This window comes from Enhydra lutris, unplaced genomic scaffold, assembly GCF_002288905.1.
Source record: "Enhydra lutris kenyoni isolate GAN:26980312 unplaced genomic scaffold, ASM228890v2 scaffoldscaffold1, whole genome shotgun sequence".
Taxonomy (NCBI): domain Eukaryota; kingdom Metazoa; phylum Chordata; class Mammalia; order Carnivora; family Mustelidae; genus Enhydra; species Enhydra lutris.
In genome coordinates, this window is record NW_019154085.1 from 39,888,692 (window position 1) to 39,904,796 (window position 16,105).

General features: G+C 42.2%; 1 protein-coding gene across 1 annotated transcript in view; it reads right to left on the reverse strand.

Annotated features, from left to right (window-relative positions):
• LOC111143562 (phosphodiesterase 6D) overlaps positions 1-15,853 on the reverse strand; it is a 50,046-nt gene extending 34,193 nt beyond the window's left edge. Inside the window, exon 1 of the mRNA XM_022497389.1 lies at positions 15,627-15,853. Coding sequence (XP_022353097.1) covers positions 15,627-15,676 — 50 coding nt within the window. The 5' untranslated portion in view covers positions 15,677-15,853. The remainder of the gene's footprint in view (positions 1-15,626) is intronic.
• Between the last annotated feature and the right edge of the window lie 252 nt (positions 15,854-16,105).

A 16,105-nucleotide genomic window follows, 5' to 3' on the forward strand; every position in this document is an offset into this window, starting at 1 on the left:
GCCTGCCTCTCTGCCTACTTGTGATCTGTCTGTCAAATAAATAAATAAAATCTTAAAAAAAAAAAAAAGAACTGCAGTGTTGTAAGCAATCTAAAATTATGTTAATTGACACAGAAGGCTGATTGGTTTGTTACAAAGTTTTTGATAAAAAGACTTCTTACCCTGGGGCACCTGGGTGGCTCAGTGGGTTAATAAGCCTCTGCCTTCAGCTCAGGTCATGATCTCAGGGTCCTGGGATGGAGCCCCGAATCTGGCTTTCTGCTCACCCCGCCCCACACACCACCACCTGCTGCTCTTCCTACTTGTGATCTCTCTCTCTCTGTCAAATAAATAAATAAAATCTTAAAAAAAAAAAAAGAGGGCACCTGGGTGGCTCAGTGGTTAAGCCTCTGCCTTCGGCTCAGGTCATGATCTCAGGGTCCTGGGATCGAGTCCCGCATCGGGTTCTCTGCTCTGAAGGGAGCCTGCTTCCTCCTCTCTCTCTCTCTGCTTGCCTCTCTGACCACTTGTGATCTCTCTCTGTCAAATAAATAAAATCTTAAAAAAAAAAAAAAAAAAGACTTCTTACCCTATTCAGAAGACACCAAAGGAAACAAAATCTCAGGCAGGGAAGCATTTGGCAGTATGGCCTACATTATGAAATGCTTTGATTTGAAGAGCAGGGTGGTTAGGATTTGAAATTAACCCTAGGCAAATTGTACATTTGCTCATGAAAGCTGGTTCAGAGACATGGGTTGACATCTTTCTGCAGACAGAGTAAGTTTTGCATAATCAGCAAAAACAAAACTATAATTTCTCAGTAATTTACACAAATGATTTATTAAAATCTATCTGGCTCACTACAGAGCCAAAGGAGTGATGTTCAGAGAGAGTGATGATGAAAAGTCTGTTTTATTGGTGGGGGGGGTCATGTTATTGCAGCACTCTTTCTCCCTTTACCATTTACCACCAAGCCTCCAAAGAGAGCTGCTGCTGTTATTTTTCCCTTTCTCTGGTATAATCACGCTAACCACCTCATTCACTGAAGTTCTACTGTGTATCAGGCACAAGTTATATTGAGGATTCTATAACTGTGCTGCCAAAAATGTGATCCATAGACCAGTGGGGCTGGTTTGTGAATCGTCTGTTACCAGTTTGTGACAAGATAAGTGTTTAAAAACTATAATAGCAATTAAGCAGAATAATTTGTGGATTCTAATAAAGCCTTCTGGCTTTATTTTATATGTCATTTTAAAATTAACTCATATCTATGATTTTTATTAACTCATTTTATGAAAATGTTGGTCTGTGAAGGATTAAAAATAAAAACCTGGATCATTACCAGTGACAGTTCAAGAAGCACTATTCTAGATTGAAAGATCAGATCTCTGGTCTTGATATGGTCTCAGTATAATCCTATGTGAATGTCCAATAAAAAAAGTCCTTCCATTTTCAGACATACACATTTCTGAGGGACATATAAAGTTCAAGCTTTGTAAGCAGTTTTGGGGAATGTTGATTTTTAAAAAAGGGGGGGTTATAATAGGTTAAAAGTTTGATAATAGGTTAAAAGAGTTGATAACAGGCTAAAAGAAGAACAGAGACGGGTGAGATAGGAAGGTAATGTCAAGCAAGCAGCAAGGACAATTTGATAAAGAACAGCAACTCAGAAGGAAACCAGAAGGGCAGCAGGTATAATAAAGTGCTGTAAGCCTGGGGTAAGGAAGTCAAGAGGGTAAATTCAGGTTTGTTGGAGGAAGAAAGACACAGAGTCTCTGCCATCCATTCCATTCTTCAGAATCACCTTCTACTCCAGCCCCTACATGCACCTATCCTCTAGTGAGCCTTAGAGTTCCTGCATCTCAGTATATTCTTGTGTTTCAGTGTTTAGCATACGCTGCTCTACTATGCCTAGAACATGCGTCCCACTATAGGATGCTCCTTAAGTCACAGTGCTGTGTCAACCTCCTCTCTGACTGTGGTCCCTGATACACCCTGAGGCAAAGCTATCTGATCCCTCCTCAGTGTACCTATAGACTTGTTTATACCAGCATGGAAGTACTCATCAGAATGTCAGTCAAATTTGCAAGTCAAGTTCCACGGGCACAATACTATTTATCCCTTCTCAGTGCTCTGCACCTAACTGACACTCAGATGTGTGTTGAACCACAATGAGTAACAGAGAGCAAGTCAGAAGGGTTGCTAGAACTCTCCCTCTCAGGCTGAGCAACCAGAAAGCAAAGCTCATTGAAGAGTGTCCAGGAGCCAAACATGGAGAACTGCTCATTCAGGATTCAGAAAGCTGTGCCAAGGACAACTTAAACCTGGAGCTCAGCAAAAACAAGCAGCAAAGCAAGCAACAAAAAAATCCCATTCTCCCTAAGGAGAACAGCTAGTCAGTCAGCCAAACTACAGGTAAAAACGCATTAGAATTTAAAAGCCCATCCTACATTAAGTTGAATTAACGACTTGGCAGAGTATCTGTAAATTATATATGGGCATGCGGTTCATTACCTATAGTTTGAGGAATTCCAAGGTAAGTAGAATTTCCAGGCAAAGTGGCTGACTCAGCACATACTGATATATGCTAATGTCTACCATGGCAGACCAGGGTAATACAGGCAAAAGCTTCAGCACCAAGGGCACAGGCATGAAGAAAAACCTCTGTCTTCTCATTCCTCTGGGCTGAAAGCAGCTGTACAGACTAGCAAAAACAAAGGGAGTCTCTATTTGGTGGTATCCTACGCATTTTCATCATAGGAATGCCTTTCTTTCTTTCCCCCCCGCCTTTTTTTTTTTTTTTAAGGAATTCCTTTCTTTGCTCTGCTTCCCTAGTTTTGGGTTGTGGCCTTTTTTCTTCTTCTTGCTCTCTTTTAACACTCTGCCTTCATGATCTCTCCCCTCTCAAACTTGCTCCTCCTTGCTCACTTTCTGAACTCATTTCTGTTTCTTACTCCCACCTTCATTCTTCTTTTTTTAAATTTGCATTAATTTATTTTTAAAGTAATCTCCAACCCCAACATGGGACTTGAACTCACAACTCTGAGATCCAGAGTCGTGTGCTCTACTGACTGCGCCAGCCAGGTGTCCCAAAGTTTCATTAATTCTTAAATATCACTTCTTTCAAAGCCCTCCTTCTAGGCTTTTTCTGCACTAGCATTGGTTAGACAGAGCATCCTATACGTATCCTCACATTCGTGAGAACCAATCCTAATTGGTGATTTTCCCCATGGTAGTTTTCCTATTTATGGGGGATGAGGTGAGAAAAATATAAATGGATCCCTGAGAAACCAGGTTTCAGTATCCTTGAAACATAATATGCAGCACTGTAATCAGTGGTGATATCCCTGTGAAATAATACTCTGCCCCTGGCAAAGGCACTGTGCTTGGAAAGCATACAATCAAAATTCAAACTGGCCTAGGAAACAGATGGAGGCAAGTAATTTAGCAATGAGAAGATCACTATTTGAAACACAACACACTCTTCTTACTAGCAAAGTCAAATGAAACTAACCTTTCTTTCCCTCATAGGTCCATTTCTCTACTAATGTGTGCAGTTACGTGCCTGAAACTGGTCAGAAACAATCTAGAATAGACAGAGCCATGGAGATAATACAAGGCCCTTCCCCAAGGGTGTGATCCCAAAAGGTTCAGCCACTATTTCCTATATGTTATTTGGAGGCATAAGGATATTGCTTGGAATCCTATCAAAAGCCACATTCAGAGACCTGTGAACTTTACCTAGTTTTAAAAACATGCTACAGTATTGACAGGGAAACCAACTTCTTCAAGTTAGAAGCCTCTTAAAAAAAGAAAAGGCATAGATAATTTTGCTTTTCAAGTGGGACATATGTGTCATGTAGAGGGCTTCCTCTGCTATCACTTCAATAGTCACTACTTCCAGAATTGTGAAAAAAGGCTTCAGATGTCTAAGCTGGGGTAAAAAAGAATCACTAAGACTCTGGCTTTATCAATACCCTGAAACATGAAACCTACAAACTGGCAAAAGAGACAGCAACCCTGAACTTTAAAACAAAGATAAATAATTGAAACCATGCTATAGTAAGCACAATGCATTTGCAGAGCTATGGTGTTTGTTGTTGGTGTTTAAAGATTTTATTTATTTATTTGAGAGACAAAGAGCGTGTGAGCCAGGGGAGAGGTAGAAGCAGACTCCCTGCTGAGCAGGTAAGCCAAAGCTTGATCTTAGAGCCCCGGGATCATGACCAGAGGAGAGGGCAGACGCCCAACCCAATGAGCCACACAGGTGCCCCTGTAGAGCTATGGTTTCTAAAGAGAGTTGGCATAAAATATTTCACTCAAATTTCAGAACATCTCTGTGAAGCAGACAAAGCAAGCATTCTCCTTGTTTTACAGATGTTAAGCAACTTGCACAAAGTTAGGTAGCTTAAATAAGTGATTTCCATTCTTTTTTTCTTTAATTAAGTAATCTCTACACCCAACATGGGGCTCAAACTCATGACCCCAAGATTAAGCATCGCACACTCCACTGACTGAGCCAGCCAGACACCCCGGTGATTTTCATTCTTTAATAAGACCTACCTCCTCAAGCTACTTCTTTGATCTCTGCATTCCTAGGTCACCAGATTTCTAGAAAAAGTAAAGTATTCTTTAAATTCTTAAAAAGTAAAGCGACTTAATTTCCTCATCTATTATCCATTTTCTAATCCCGGCAGATTATACCTAATTTGTTTCCTCAAGTATCGGCTACTCTCAAAAAGATCACCAACGACCTATAAGGTATCATAGGACTCTTAGTAGTCTCAAATATTCAGTGAACGAATTCAATTTCCAGCAATTCCAAGGACTTGTTTTTGACTCTCATTCCTCCTCATTCTTGATCCCAAATCACCTTCAAAGCACTCTCTTCCTGCATGTTTCATGTCACTTTTCCTCCTCTGTTACTCTCCAGGATCTTGAAAATTAAGCTGCTCAACACCTATTCATCTCTCTTTTAAGATCCTATTCCAAGGACAATTCTAAAGCCTTCAACAACACCTCCAGGAGTAGTCAACCTTCCTCTGAGATACTACAGCACTTTATGCTACTTAGGCACTTATTTTGTGACACTTGAAATATAGCCACAAGAAGAAAGGGGATGGCCTAATCGTATGACATTTCTGTAGTCAGAACCTCCAGGTTCTGCCTTAATCTCAGGGATAACCTCATCAGTCCTTAATTTCCCATTTATAAAGTGAGTAGAGTAATTATATAGAATTTTTGCAATAATGTAATAGTATATCAAAGTAGTTTGAAAAACTGAAAAGGACTATAGGAATGTCAAATATTATTAGGTCACCCCCTTTCTTCTTATGGCTATATTTAAAGTGTTATTTATATTAGAGTTATTTGTTTAGTTTTCTAGATTTTATCTAAATTCAGAGACAGTAATTGCTCTCCAGGACTCTGAATCAGTGGGTCCACAATACGCTAAATAAAATACTTCAATACTGAGCATCTAAGAAAAGAGTTGTCTGAAAAACAAAATGGAAATGATGTCTTGTTTTAATTACGTCAAATTACAAAAAATGTTTTGCCTATTTTAGGTGTAGCTCATATCTAAATAGAAATACTTGCTGAAAAGAATCCTCGTTAATTAAGAATGATTGTCACCAAATCAAAGGATTGTGGTGTTGGAAAATGATTTGAGTCCTTCTGGAGATTATCTCTCTAACACCTTATCTTGATGCACACAGAATTTCCCTCTGCAATCCTCCTGATGGACAGGAACATCCATTTGCTGCTTAAAATACTTTCTGGAAAACGCCCCCCCCCTTTCAGGTAATTGGGCTAAATAAACTTTGTCCCCTATAACGTCTACCCTTCTCTGAGAGCCAAATAGAACACATTTAATTCTTTCTCTCCAGAACAGCTTTTTAAACTTTAGAACACTCACATCCCTTGCTTAATTCTTCATCTTCAGGTCAAACCTTCCCATTCTCCACATGATTCCAGTGCCTCTCCTCCGGACCAAGTGGACTTAGCCATGACCTCTCATTATAGACCAAACAAGTTCCTCACATGTGGGACTTCTTTGCCAATCACGAGATTTTTAAGGATATTGGACTGTAAGAAAATATACTTGTTGGGGCGCCTGGGTGGCTCAGTGGGTTAAGGCCGCTGCCTTCGGCTCGGGTCGTGATCCTGGGGTCCTGGGATCGAGCCCCGCGTCGGGCTCTCTGCTCAGCGGGGAGCCTGCTTCCCTTCCTCTCTCTCTCTGCCTGCCTCTCTGCCTACTTGTGGTCTCTGTCTGTCAAATAAATAAATAAAAAAAAAAATCTAAAAAAAAAAAAAAAGAAAATATACTTGTTTTTCCTCTCAGCTTCAAAATTATCATCAGGTCAAAAGCAAAAAAAGAATAGTACTCTTAACATCTTCACAATCTGAGTTTTAAGTATTTAGGCACTGGTTGGAAACTTTAGGTTACTAGTCACGATAGACTTTTTTTTTTTTTTTTTTTTAAAGATTTCATTTATTTATTTGACAGAGAGAGAGATCACAGGTAGGCAGCAGCAGGCAGAGAGAGAGGGGGAAGCAGGTTCCCTGCTGAGCAGAGAGCCCAATGCGGGGCTCGATCCCAGGACCTTGAGATCATGACCTGAGCTAAAGGGAGAGGCTTAACCCACTGAGCCACCCAGGTGCCCCGTCACAATGGCCTTTAAACTACCTTCCTATGATGCTAAAGCTCAGGAATAGGGATTGGTCCGTATGTTCAGAAGTCAAGTTTTCCTCTACCATGCAGATCTGAGGGTGCAGACTGCTTACAAGGGAGGCCTATGAGCCAAAAGTGAGGTCAAGCTTAATAGGAACCCAGAGCTGCTAAACCTCAGCACCACTGCTAGCCCTTTATCAAATACAGTGACAATATAGCCAGAATTTTTCATGGGAGTCTCACCATGTTCTGTTGCATTTCTCCAGAAGTTACTATAATGTTTCACTATAAACCATATATAGAATCCTCAAAGAAATTTAGAAGATCTGAAGACTATCTAATTATATTTCAAAATTCCTCCCCAAAATGTGAACGTAGGAATGCCCATTTAAAAATCCTAAATAACATGATCGATAGGGCATAACCTCACTTAATCCATTCAGGGTAACAATAACAACTTCTCATCCTGGAAAACACATTACCAATCATAATCTACATGAAGTTTATGACTGGACAATCTGTGATCAACAGTGTTCATTGGCTTTATGAGTACTGTGTTTTGGTTGCTTCCCCAGAGCTTGAGTTGATAAAAACTGTATTTTAGAAAATCATAAACTCAAAAATCAAACTCATTTTTAACATTTGGCCAAGGCATATATTAGGCAATACTGACTTCAAGAAAAGTTCAACAGTCTACTATTTTTAATAAGGAAATCTAAATGAATAGAAGATTTAAAGCCAAATATTTTTGACTAGAAGTAAAGTCAAAGATCAAAATGCTATGAGAGGTGCGCCTGGGTGGCTCAGTGGGTTAAAGTCTCTGCCTTCGACTCAGGTCATGGTCTCGGGGTCCTGGGCTCAAGTCCCGCCTCGGCTCTCTGCTCAGCAGGGAGCCTGCTTCCCTTCCTCTCTCTCTGCTTGCCTCTCTGCCTACTTGTGATCTCTGTCACATAAATAAATAAAATCTTAAAAATAAAAAAAAGATGCTATGAGAAAGAGGATGTGGGGGATCCAGGATCAAACTATGGAGAGGGAATGAAAGAAAACATGTGAAAGGTACTTTCAGAAACCTTCTGAGCCAAACTAGTTCCTTTTCTGCTAAGCTGTCATAAATTGAAATGTAACTACTTCCCAGAAAAGAAGCTAAACACTAGGCATACATCAATGTTTGCTAATTAAATCATTTCTTCAAACAGGCAAAACAGAAATATTCTATTTTCTTAGTAAGAGAATAACAGCATGAAGGCACTGGTTTATCTCAGAAAAAAAAACTTGCTTTGCAGCAATATTATTACCACTGTTATTGTTATAATGTTAATAATTATTAATAAAACAAGTTAACATTTTAGTTAGTTAACATTTATTATTTATAACATTTATTTAGTTAACATTTATTACTTACTATGTGCCAGGCCTTATATTAATTATTTTATATGCAGTCTCATGTAATTCTAACAACACTCTGAGGAAATTATACGGATACTGAGGTTTACAGTTTGAATGCTCTGTCTAGGGTAACAATGCTGAAGGCAGTAAGTCTGAACCTAGAGTCCACACTCTTAACCACTGAACTCTTTAACTACTGTTCTGCTCTGCTGCAGTTACTCATAAACTTTCTCCATAAAAGCTACACACACACACATACACACACACACACACACACAGAGCAAGTGAAGTGTCCCTTTCCCCCCAAACAGTTGCCAATACTGAATATTATTGATTTTGATTTATTTATTTATAGTAGGCTCCATGCCCCTTGTGGGGCTGGAACCCAAAACCCAAAGATCAAGAATTGCATGCTCAGGCACCTGGGTAGCTCACTCATTAAGCGTCTGCCTTCAGCTCAGATCCTGATCCCAGGATCCTGGCATCAAGGTTGGTATCCAGCTACCTGTTCAGTGGGGAGTCTGCTCCTCCTTCTCCCTTTGCCCCTCCCCCAGATTGTGCACTCTCTCAAATAAATGAATAAAATCTTAAAAAAAAAAAAAAAAAAAAAAAAAGGAGGGGCACCTGGGTGGCTCAGTGGGTTAAAGCCTCTGCCTTCGGCTCAGGTCATGGTCTCCGGGTCCTAGGATCGAGCCCCGCATTGGGCTCTCTCTGCTCAGCGGGAAGCCTGCTTTCCCCCTCTCTCTCTCTGCTGCTCTGTCTACTTGTGATCTCTCCCTCCTGTCAAAAAAAACACCAAACTTTAAAAAAATAAAAAAAAAATAAAAATAAAAGAGATGTATGCTCTACTGACTGAGCCAGCCAGGAGCCCCTATTGTCAACTTTTTAAATTTTTGTTAATGAATTGGGAAAAAAGAGACAGTCTGTTGATTTATTAAGGTTGAACATCTCTTAATATATTCATTGGCTACTTGTAGTTTTCTTCTGTAAACTCTTTGTTCATATTCTTTGTCCATTTTGAGTTAAACATTTATTTTATTTTTAAAAAAGACTTATTTGGGATAGAGTGAGAGGGAGAGAGCACAAACAGGGGGATGGGGCAGAGGGAGAAGCAACCTCTTCAGTGAGCAGGGAGCCAGGCGTGGGGCTCAATCGCAGGACCCCGAAATCATGACCCGAGCTGAAGGGAGACGCTTAACTGACTAAGCCACCCAGCTCACCCATTTATTTTACTGATTTGTAGGCAGTTGTTTATTTTTTTAATTTTTAAAAGATTTTATTTATTTGCTTATTTTTGAGAGGGGGAGAGAGAGAGAAAGAGGGAGAGAGAAAGATAGAAGGAGAGGGAGAATCTTAAGCAGGCTCCATGCCCAGTGCAGAGCCTGATGTGGGGCTTCATCGCATGACCCTGAGCTCAAGACCTGAGCCAAAATCAAGAGTCAGATGCTTAACTGACTGAGCCCCTCAGATTATTATTAATTAAAGATTTTATTTTTAAGTGATCTCCACACTCAACGTGGGTCTCAAACTCACGACCTCAAGATCAAGAGCCACCGACCGAACCGAACCAGTCAGGTGCCCCTGGTGGCAATCATTTATATTCTAGATATTATATTAACTTCTGGAGTACAAGTAAATGAGGCAATTAGCTAATCTTGAAAGGAAAAGTTAAATCACTACTTCATATCTTAGACCAAAGCAAATTCCAAATGGTATAAGAGTAATAAAATTATATGGGCACCTGGGTGGCTCAGTGGGATAAGCCTCTGTCTTCAGTTCAGGTCATGATCTCAGGGTCCTGGGACTGAGCCTCAGATGGGGCTCTCTGCTCAGCCGGGAGCCTGCTTCCCTCTCTCTCTTTGCCTGCCTCTCTGCCTACTTGTGATCTATCAAATAAAATCTCAAAAATTAATAATAATAAATTATAAAAGCATAATCTTTCTTATGGTAGGCTGTTAGTTTCTTGCTATTAATTTAATAAAGTTGTATACAGGTCAGGGCACAAACTATCCTCATAGTTGAAAATTTGTGTCTAATTTTTGACTCCTCCAAAACTTATCTACTAATAGCCTATTGTTGATTATAAGCCTTACTGATAACATAAAGTCAATTAACATGTATTTTGTATGTTATATGTATTATGTACCATATTCTTTTTTTTTTTTTTTAAAGATTTTATTTATTTATTTGACAGACAGAGATCACAAGTAGGCAGAGAGACAGGCAGAGAGAGGAGGGGAAGCACGCTCCCTGCCAAGCAGAGAGCCCGATGCAGGGCTCGATCCTAGGACCCCAAGACCATGGCCTGAGCCAAAGGCAGAGGCTTTAACCCACTGAGCCACCCAGGTGCCCCCCATATTCTTTTTTTAAAAATAGATTTTATTTATTTCTTTGACAGAGAGAGACACAGCGAGAGAGGGAATACAAGCAGGGGGAGTGGGAGAGGAAGAAGCAGGCTCCCTGCTCCTCAGGAAGCCTGATGTGGGGCTTGATGTGGGGTTCGATCCAGGACCCTGAGATCATGACTTGAGTCGAAGGCAGACGCCTAATGACTGAGCCACCCAGGCACCCCAAAGTAAGTTAGAGGAAAAAATGTTCTTAAGAAATCATAAGGCAGGAGCGCCTGGGTGGCTCAGTGGGTTAAGCCGCTGCCTTCGGCTCAGGTCATGATCTCAGAGTCCTGGGATCGAGCCCCACATCGGGCTCTCTGCTCAGCGGGGAGCCTGCTTCCTCCTCTCTCTCTGCCTGCCTCTCTGCCTGCTTGTGATCTCTCTGTCAAATAAATAAATAAAATCTTTATAAAAAAAAAAAAAAAAAGAAATCATAAGGCAGAGAAAACACATTTACAATACTATATACCATAGTTATTTAAAAAATTCTTGTGTAAGTGGACCTGAACAGTTTAAATCAGTGTTGTTCAAGGGCCAACTGTATTTATGTTGAGGAAAAGCAGTTTGAAGAGGCAGAACAGTGCATTATACAGGGTACACTGGAAAACTTGTGGAAAAGGACTATGACAAATTTATGTCATGGAAAGCAATTAAAGGGATGCGTGGGTGGCTCAGTCAGTTAAGCATCTGCCTTCAGCTCAGGTCATGATCCCTGGGTCCTGGAATCAAGCCCCGAATTGAGCTCCCAGCTTAGCAGGGTGCTTACTTCTCCCTCCCCCTCTGCTACTCCCCCTGGCTTATACTCTCTCTCTCTCTCTCTCTGACAAATAAGTGAATAAAATCTTTAGGAAAAAAAAAGAAAGCAATTAAAAGTAAAAATCTTTGCAAGTTATGAACATGGTAAATTAATTATTAAGAGAAAAAAAAGTTACAAAATAATGCTTATGATTCAATTCTTATAAAAGCAAATATACTACATTAGCCACATTGGAAGGTTATATTAAAATATCAATAAAGGTCATTTCTGGGGGCTGAGGTTGGTAATGGAAAAATTAAGTGCCACTTAAAAACAGCACAAGAAGTTAGATTTCTCCCACATATAATTTGTGTAAAAAATTCCAGGTGGATTAAAGAGCTAAACATTAAAAAGAGATGAGAACATAGAATATTTAATCTTGAGATAAGAAAAGTTTTGTTTTATTTCTTTAGTCATAACAATTAATTTAATCTGTATTGCAAACTTATAAAGTAGATACTATGATTTTTATCTGTCTGAATATTAAAAAAATGGATGGGAAGAGACAGTGGAGTGACTTGCCCAGGTCAGGAAGGTCTTCTTATGACACAAAATGCAAGGGTGCCTGAGTGGCTCAGTCGGTTAAGCATCGAACTCTTGATTTCAGTTCAGGTCATGATCTCAGAATGGAGAGATCAAGCCCTGAGTTGGGCTCCACATCAGGGGGAGTCTGCCTGAGATTCTCTCCTTCTTCCTCCCCCACTTTTCTTGATTGTGCCTGTGCGAGGGGATGTGATGCATGGCCCACATGCACTCTCTCTCTCTCACTCAAGTAAATAAATCTTTAAGACACAAAATGCAGGGGTGCCTGGATGGCTCAGTTGGTTAAGTGTCTGCCTTTGGCTCAGGTCCTGATCCCAGGGTCCTGGGATTGAGTCCAGCATTAGGCTCCCTACTCAGTGAGGAGCCTGCTTCTCCCTCTCCTTCCAGCTTGGGCTCTCTGTCACTATCTCTGTCTCTCTCTCTCAAATAAATTAAAAAAAAAAAAAAAGGACATAAAATGCAGATGTCACATGTAAAATATTGATGAATTTAAAATGATAATTTAAAACTTGTTCAACAGGAGCACACAGGTGGCTCAGTCAGACAAGCATCTGCCGCCTTTAGGGTCCTGGGAGCAAGCCCCCAGTTGGGCTGCCTGTTCAGTGGGGAGTCCACTTCTCCCTCTCCCTCTGGCCTCCCCCAACACCATGCTCTCTCTCAAATAAACTCTTTGAAAATAAATAAATAAATAAATAAATAAATAAAATTTGTTCAATAAAAAAGGAGATGAGCAATACATTGATGAAAAATATTTGCAACATACAGAACAGGCAAATGATATTAAAATAAAGAACACCTACAAACCAGTAAGTAAAAAATTCAATAGTAAAATGGGCAAAAACAAAATCAATAGGCAATTCATGGAAAAGAAACTGCCAAACAGAAGATTTTGCAACTTCTCTAATAATAAGAAGAACTACTATAGGAATGCCTGAATGGACTCAGTCAGTTAAGCGTCTGTCCTTGGCTCAGGTCATGATCTCAGGGTCCTGGGATTGAGTGCCACATCTGTCACATCAGGCTCCTTGATCAGCGGGGAGTCTGCTTCTCCCTCTGCCTGCCTCTCCCCCTGCTCAAGCACTCTCTCTCTCTCTGACAAATAAGTAAAATCTTAAAAAAAAAAAAAAAAAAAAAAGAGCTACTACATAATGTTTACTAGGCATCAGGTGCTTTTCTAAATGCTTCAGCTATGGGACGCCTAGGTGGCTCAGTTGGTTCAGCAGCTGCCTTCGGCTCAGGTCATGATCCCAGCATCCTGGGATCGAGTCCCACATCCGGCTCCTTGCTCATCAGGGAGCCTGCTTCTCCCTCTGCCTCTGCCTGCCATTCTGTCTGCCTGTGCTTGCTCTCTTTCCCTCTCTTTCTCTGACAAATAAATAAATAAAATCTTTAAAAAAATAAATAAATAAATGCTTCAGCTATCAACTCATTCGATCTTCACAACAGATGAGGAAATTGAGGTAGAGGTTAAAGAAGTTGCTCAGGGACACACAACCAAGAGTACAAGGCTGGGATTCCAACACAGACAGTACAGCTCTACAGTCCAGAATTGCTTTTAACCACTATGCTCCATTACCTATTCAGGAATCTAGGTATCCAGGGAAATACAAATTAAAACAAGGTATTACTTGTCTAAATTGTCAAAAATATAAAAGATAGACATAGTTAATGTAGAAATGAGCACTGTCATTGTTGGTAAGAGACTGTAACGGAGCTTTTTTTTTTGGCAGAAAAAACTCTTAACAGAAACAGATACAGTGGAAGTTCAGAAAAACAATTTACTCAATAATAAAGGGGGACAATACGTAGTTTGTTTTACTAAAACATTGTTTTTATCCTGAAGGTAATGGGCAAATTCTAGAACTCTTTTCCCTTTCTCTCTCAATCCTCAGATGTCAATAAAGTCTACCAGAGGATAAGTATCTTCTTGCTACCATGTTAACTTTTTTATGTGGCTTCTTCTGTTGAGATTTATTCAGCTCAGGTCAAACCTTCTCTGAAAGCCTGTTTCTTAACACACTAAAGTCATCATTGAACTGGTTAATTCACCTGCCTTTTATGGGGCTGATGCAGGTTCTGCTTTCTACTCTTTTCCACATCTGTCCCTTGGCCTCTTTTTCAACAGCTTCACCAGACTGAGCCCAGACTGAGGTAAGAAGTTAAACTTTCCCCTTCTGCTTTGTCTGAAAGCCATGAAAAAGATTCTTGTTCTCAGCAATGTGTTTACTCCAATCGCACAAAAATGGTGCTTCTGAAATCTCTCAATTCTCCAGTCTCCGGTTTTACTGTCTACAGCACACATGTTAAGTAACAATATAAATTACTTAACTGAAAAATAAAATTTGTGTCATAGCTTTTCTAACACTTCAGCCATCCCTATTTACTTATAGGTGCCATTATGAAGAGAAATACCAAAAGGTACATGGAGCTATAAAAGAGGCTGTTACTAAACTTCACTATGTTAAAGTACTGAAAAAGTTTATCAGGAATGGCATTACGCCTAGGTGATAACGCCAATAGGGTTTTTTTCCGAAGGAAGCATAGCAGGTCAGCTTCCATTTGAAACTTTTCATTTGCAAATCCAAAGCATCCTGTAACTTTTTTGCACTTTGTGTTCTAAAATTTACTACCAACTTGGTCTCTGATGGTGACAAAGCAATTAAAATTTGCAGGGGTGAAATGGGCATTGTAAAAACACAGGCAGCTCAGAGAAAAGTGCCCCACTCAATCTCCTTTTAGGGGAGCAGATCTAAAGTGATGACTACAATTTCACCGAGAGAAGAATTTGAGAATGTTCCATATTGTAAGCACATCATGTACAAAGAGAAAAAGGTCAGCAGGAAAATCTGAAATTGGAATGTCCAGGATTACATTTTTTTCATCCGCATCCTATGGTTACAGATCGACCCTCCATTAAAACACGAGGTTTCCTCATTACTTTAAGGAGCGAAGGGTTGCACAAGAGGCACAACAGGCCCGAGGCAATGATTTCTCTATCCTGCTAAATCCTACGGTCTCCCCAACGTAATCAAGTAATTGCTGGACAGCTCCACCTTGTCTACGCGTTAACCACACAAACGCGAAGGAGCAGATACCTTTGCCAGGAGTCCCAGGGCAACACCAAAACACTTCAAGGCACCTCACGCACGAGTTTAGGGTCCTCACTTCGCTGGACAGAAAAGCGAAAAGCTGAGAAAGAAGCAGCCACCATCCAATGCCTCAAAAGGCCAAGACAGAGTTAAGATGAGCTCGATCCCGGGCTTCTCTTTGCCCACCTTCCTCGGCTCCAGCCCTGGAAGGAGCCACAAGTGAGGCAGAGAAGTTGTGGAAACAAGGCGGGGGCCGGGTGGGATAGGGGAACCCGGGAGAGTTTAGCTCAAGTATTTGCATTTGTCCCACACAAGGTCACTCGCTCCGAGTCACATTTTCCTGCTCCCCCGGGGGCTTCCCGCCAAACGGGCTGCGGGGCTCCGAGGCAAGCTCACCGCGCCCCCTCAGTCCTTCCCTGCGGGCCGCAGCCCCTTCCCGGCCTCTGGGTGGGGGCCGAGGCTCGGACCCAAGCCGGCCTCCCCGAATCCCGTTTCCGACGCCGGGCGCTTCTCCCAACCCAATTGCGTCCGGGGTCCTCCGCCTCCAGTCCCCGGGGCTCCAGAAAACGTCCCCTTCCTCCCTCAGGACGCCCCCTGCCTCGCCTCCAGCGCCTGGTCCCGCCGGGGGCCCCGGACGCCGTTCCCTCTGTCCCTCCCGCCGCGCTCCCGTCCGGTGCCCACCTGGCGCGGCCCCCGCCCCCGGCCCGTCTCCTCAGCCAGAGGCCACCTCCCAAAGTCCTCCCGGCCCCGCCCCACTCCCGGGCGGATACAGTTTGAAGCCCCTCAGGATCTCCCTGGCCCGCTCGTCCTTGGCTGACATGTTGCGGCGGCCGCCGCCCGCGGCTCTCTCACGCTGGCCCGGCGGAGCCTCGCAGACGGTGCCCAGGAACGGAGGACTGAGCCGCAGCCCGGCCTGGAGACCTCGGGCGAGCAGAGGCAGCGGCCAGACCCGGACCGGCCTCTCCCTCCCCTTAGCTCCCGCTCCTGATCCCTTCTCCTTCCCCCTAGCCTCGGAGCGCCCGCCCCTAAGCCAATGGAAAGCTCACCTCGCCGATTGGCACTCTAAGCAGCCAATAGAAACACTCAGCGGCTTCGCCGGGGGACGACGAGCGTCGGTGGGAAGGGCCCTCCCCGGGAAGTCCCGTAGGACAAATTTTTCTTTAGGTCTTGTTGCCTAGAGTTTGCCCCAGCGGAGGGTTGGCTTCAAATCTGCAGAGGCTCGAGGGGCCCGCTCCCGCCGCAGGGCACA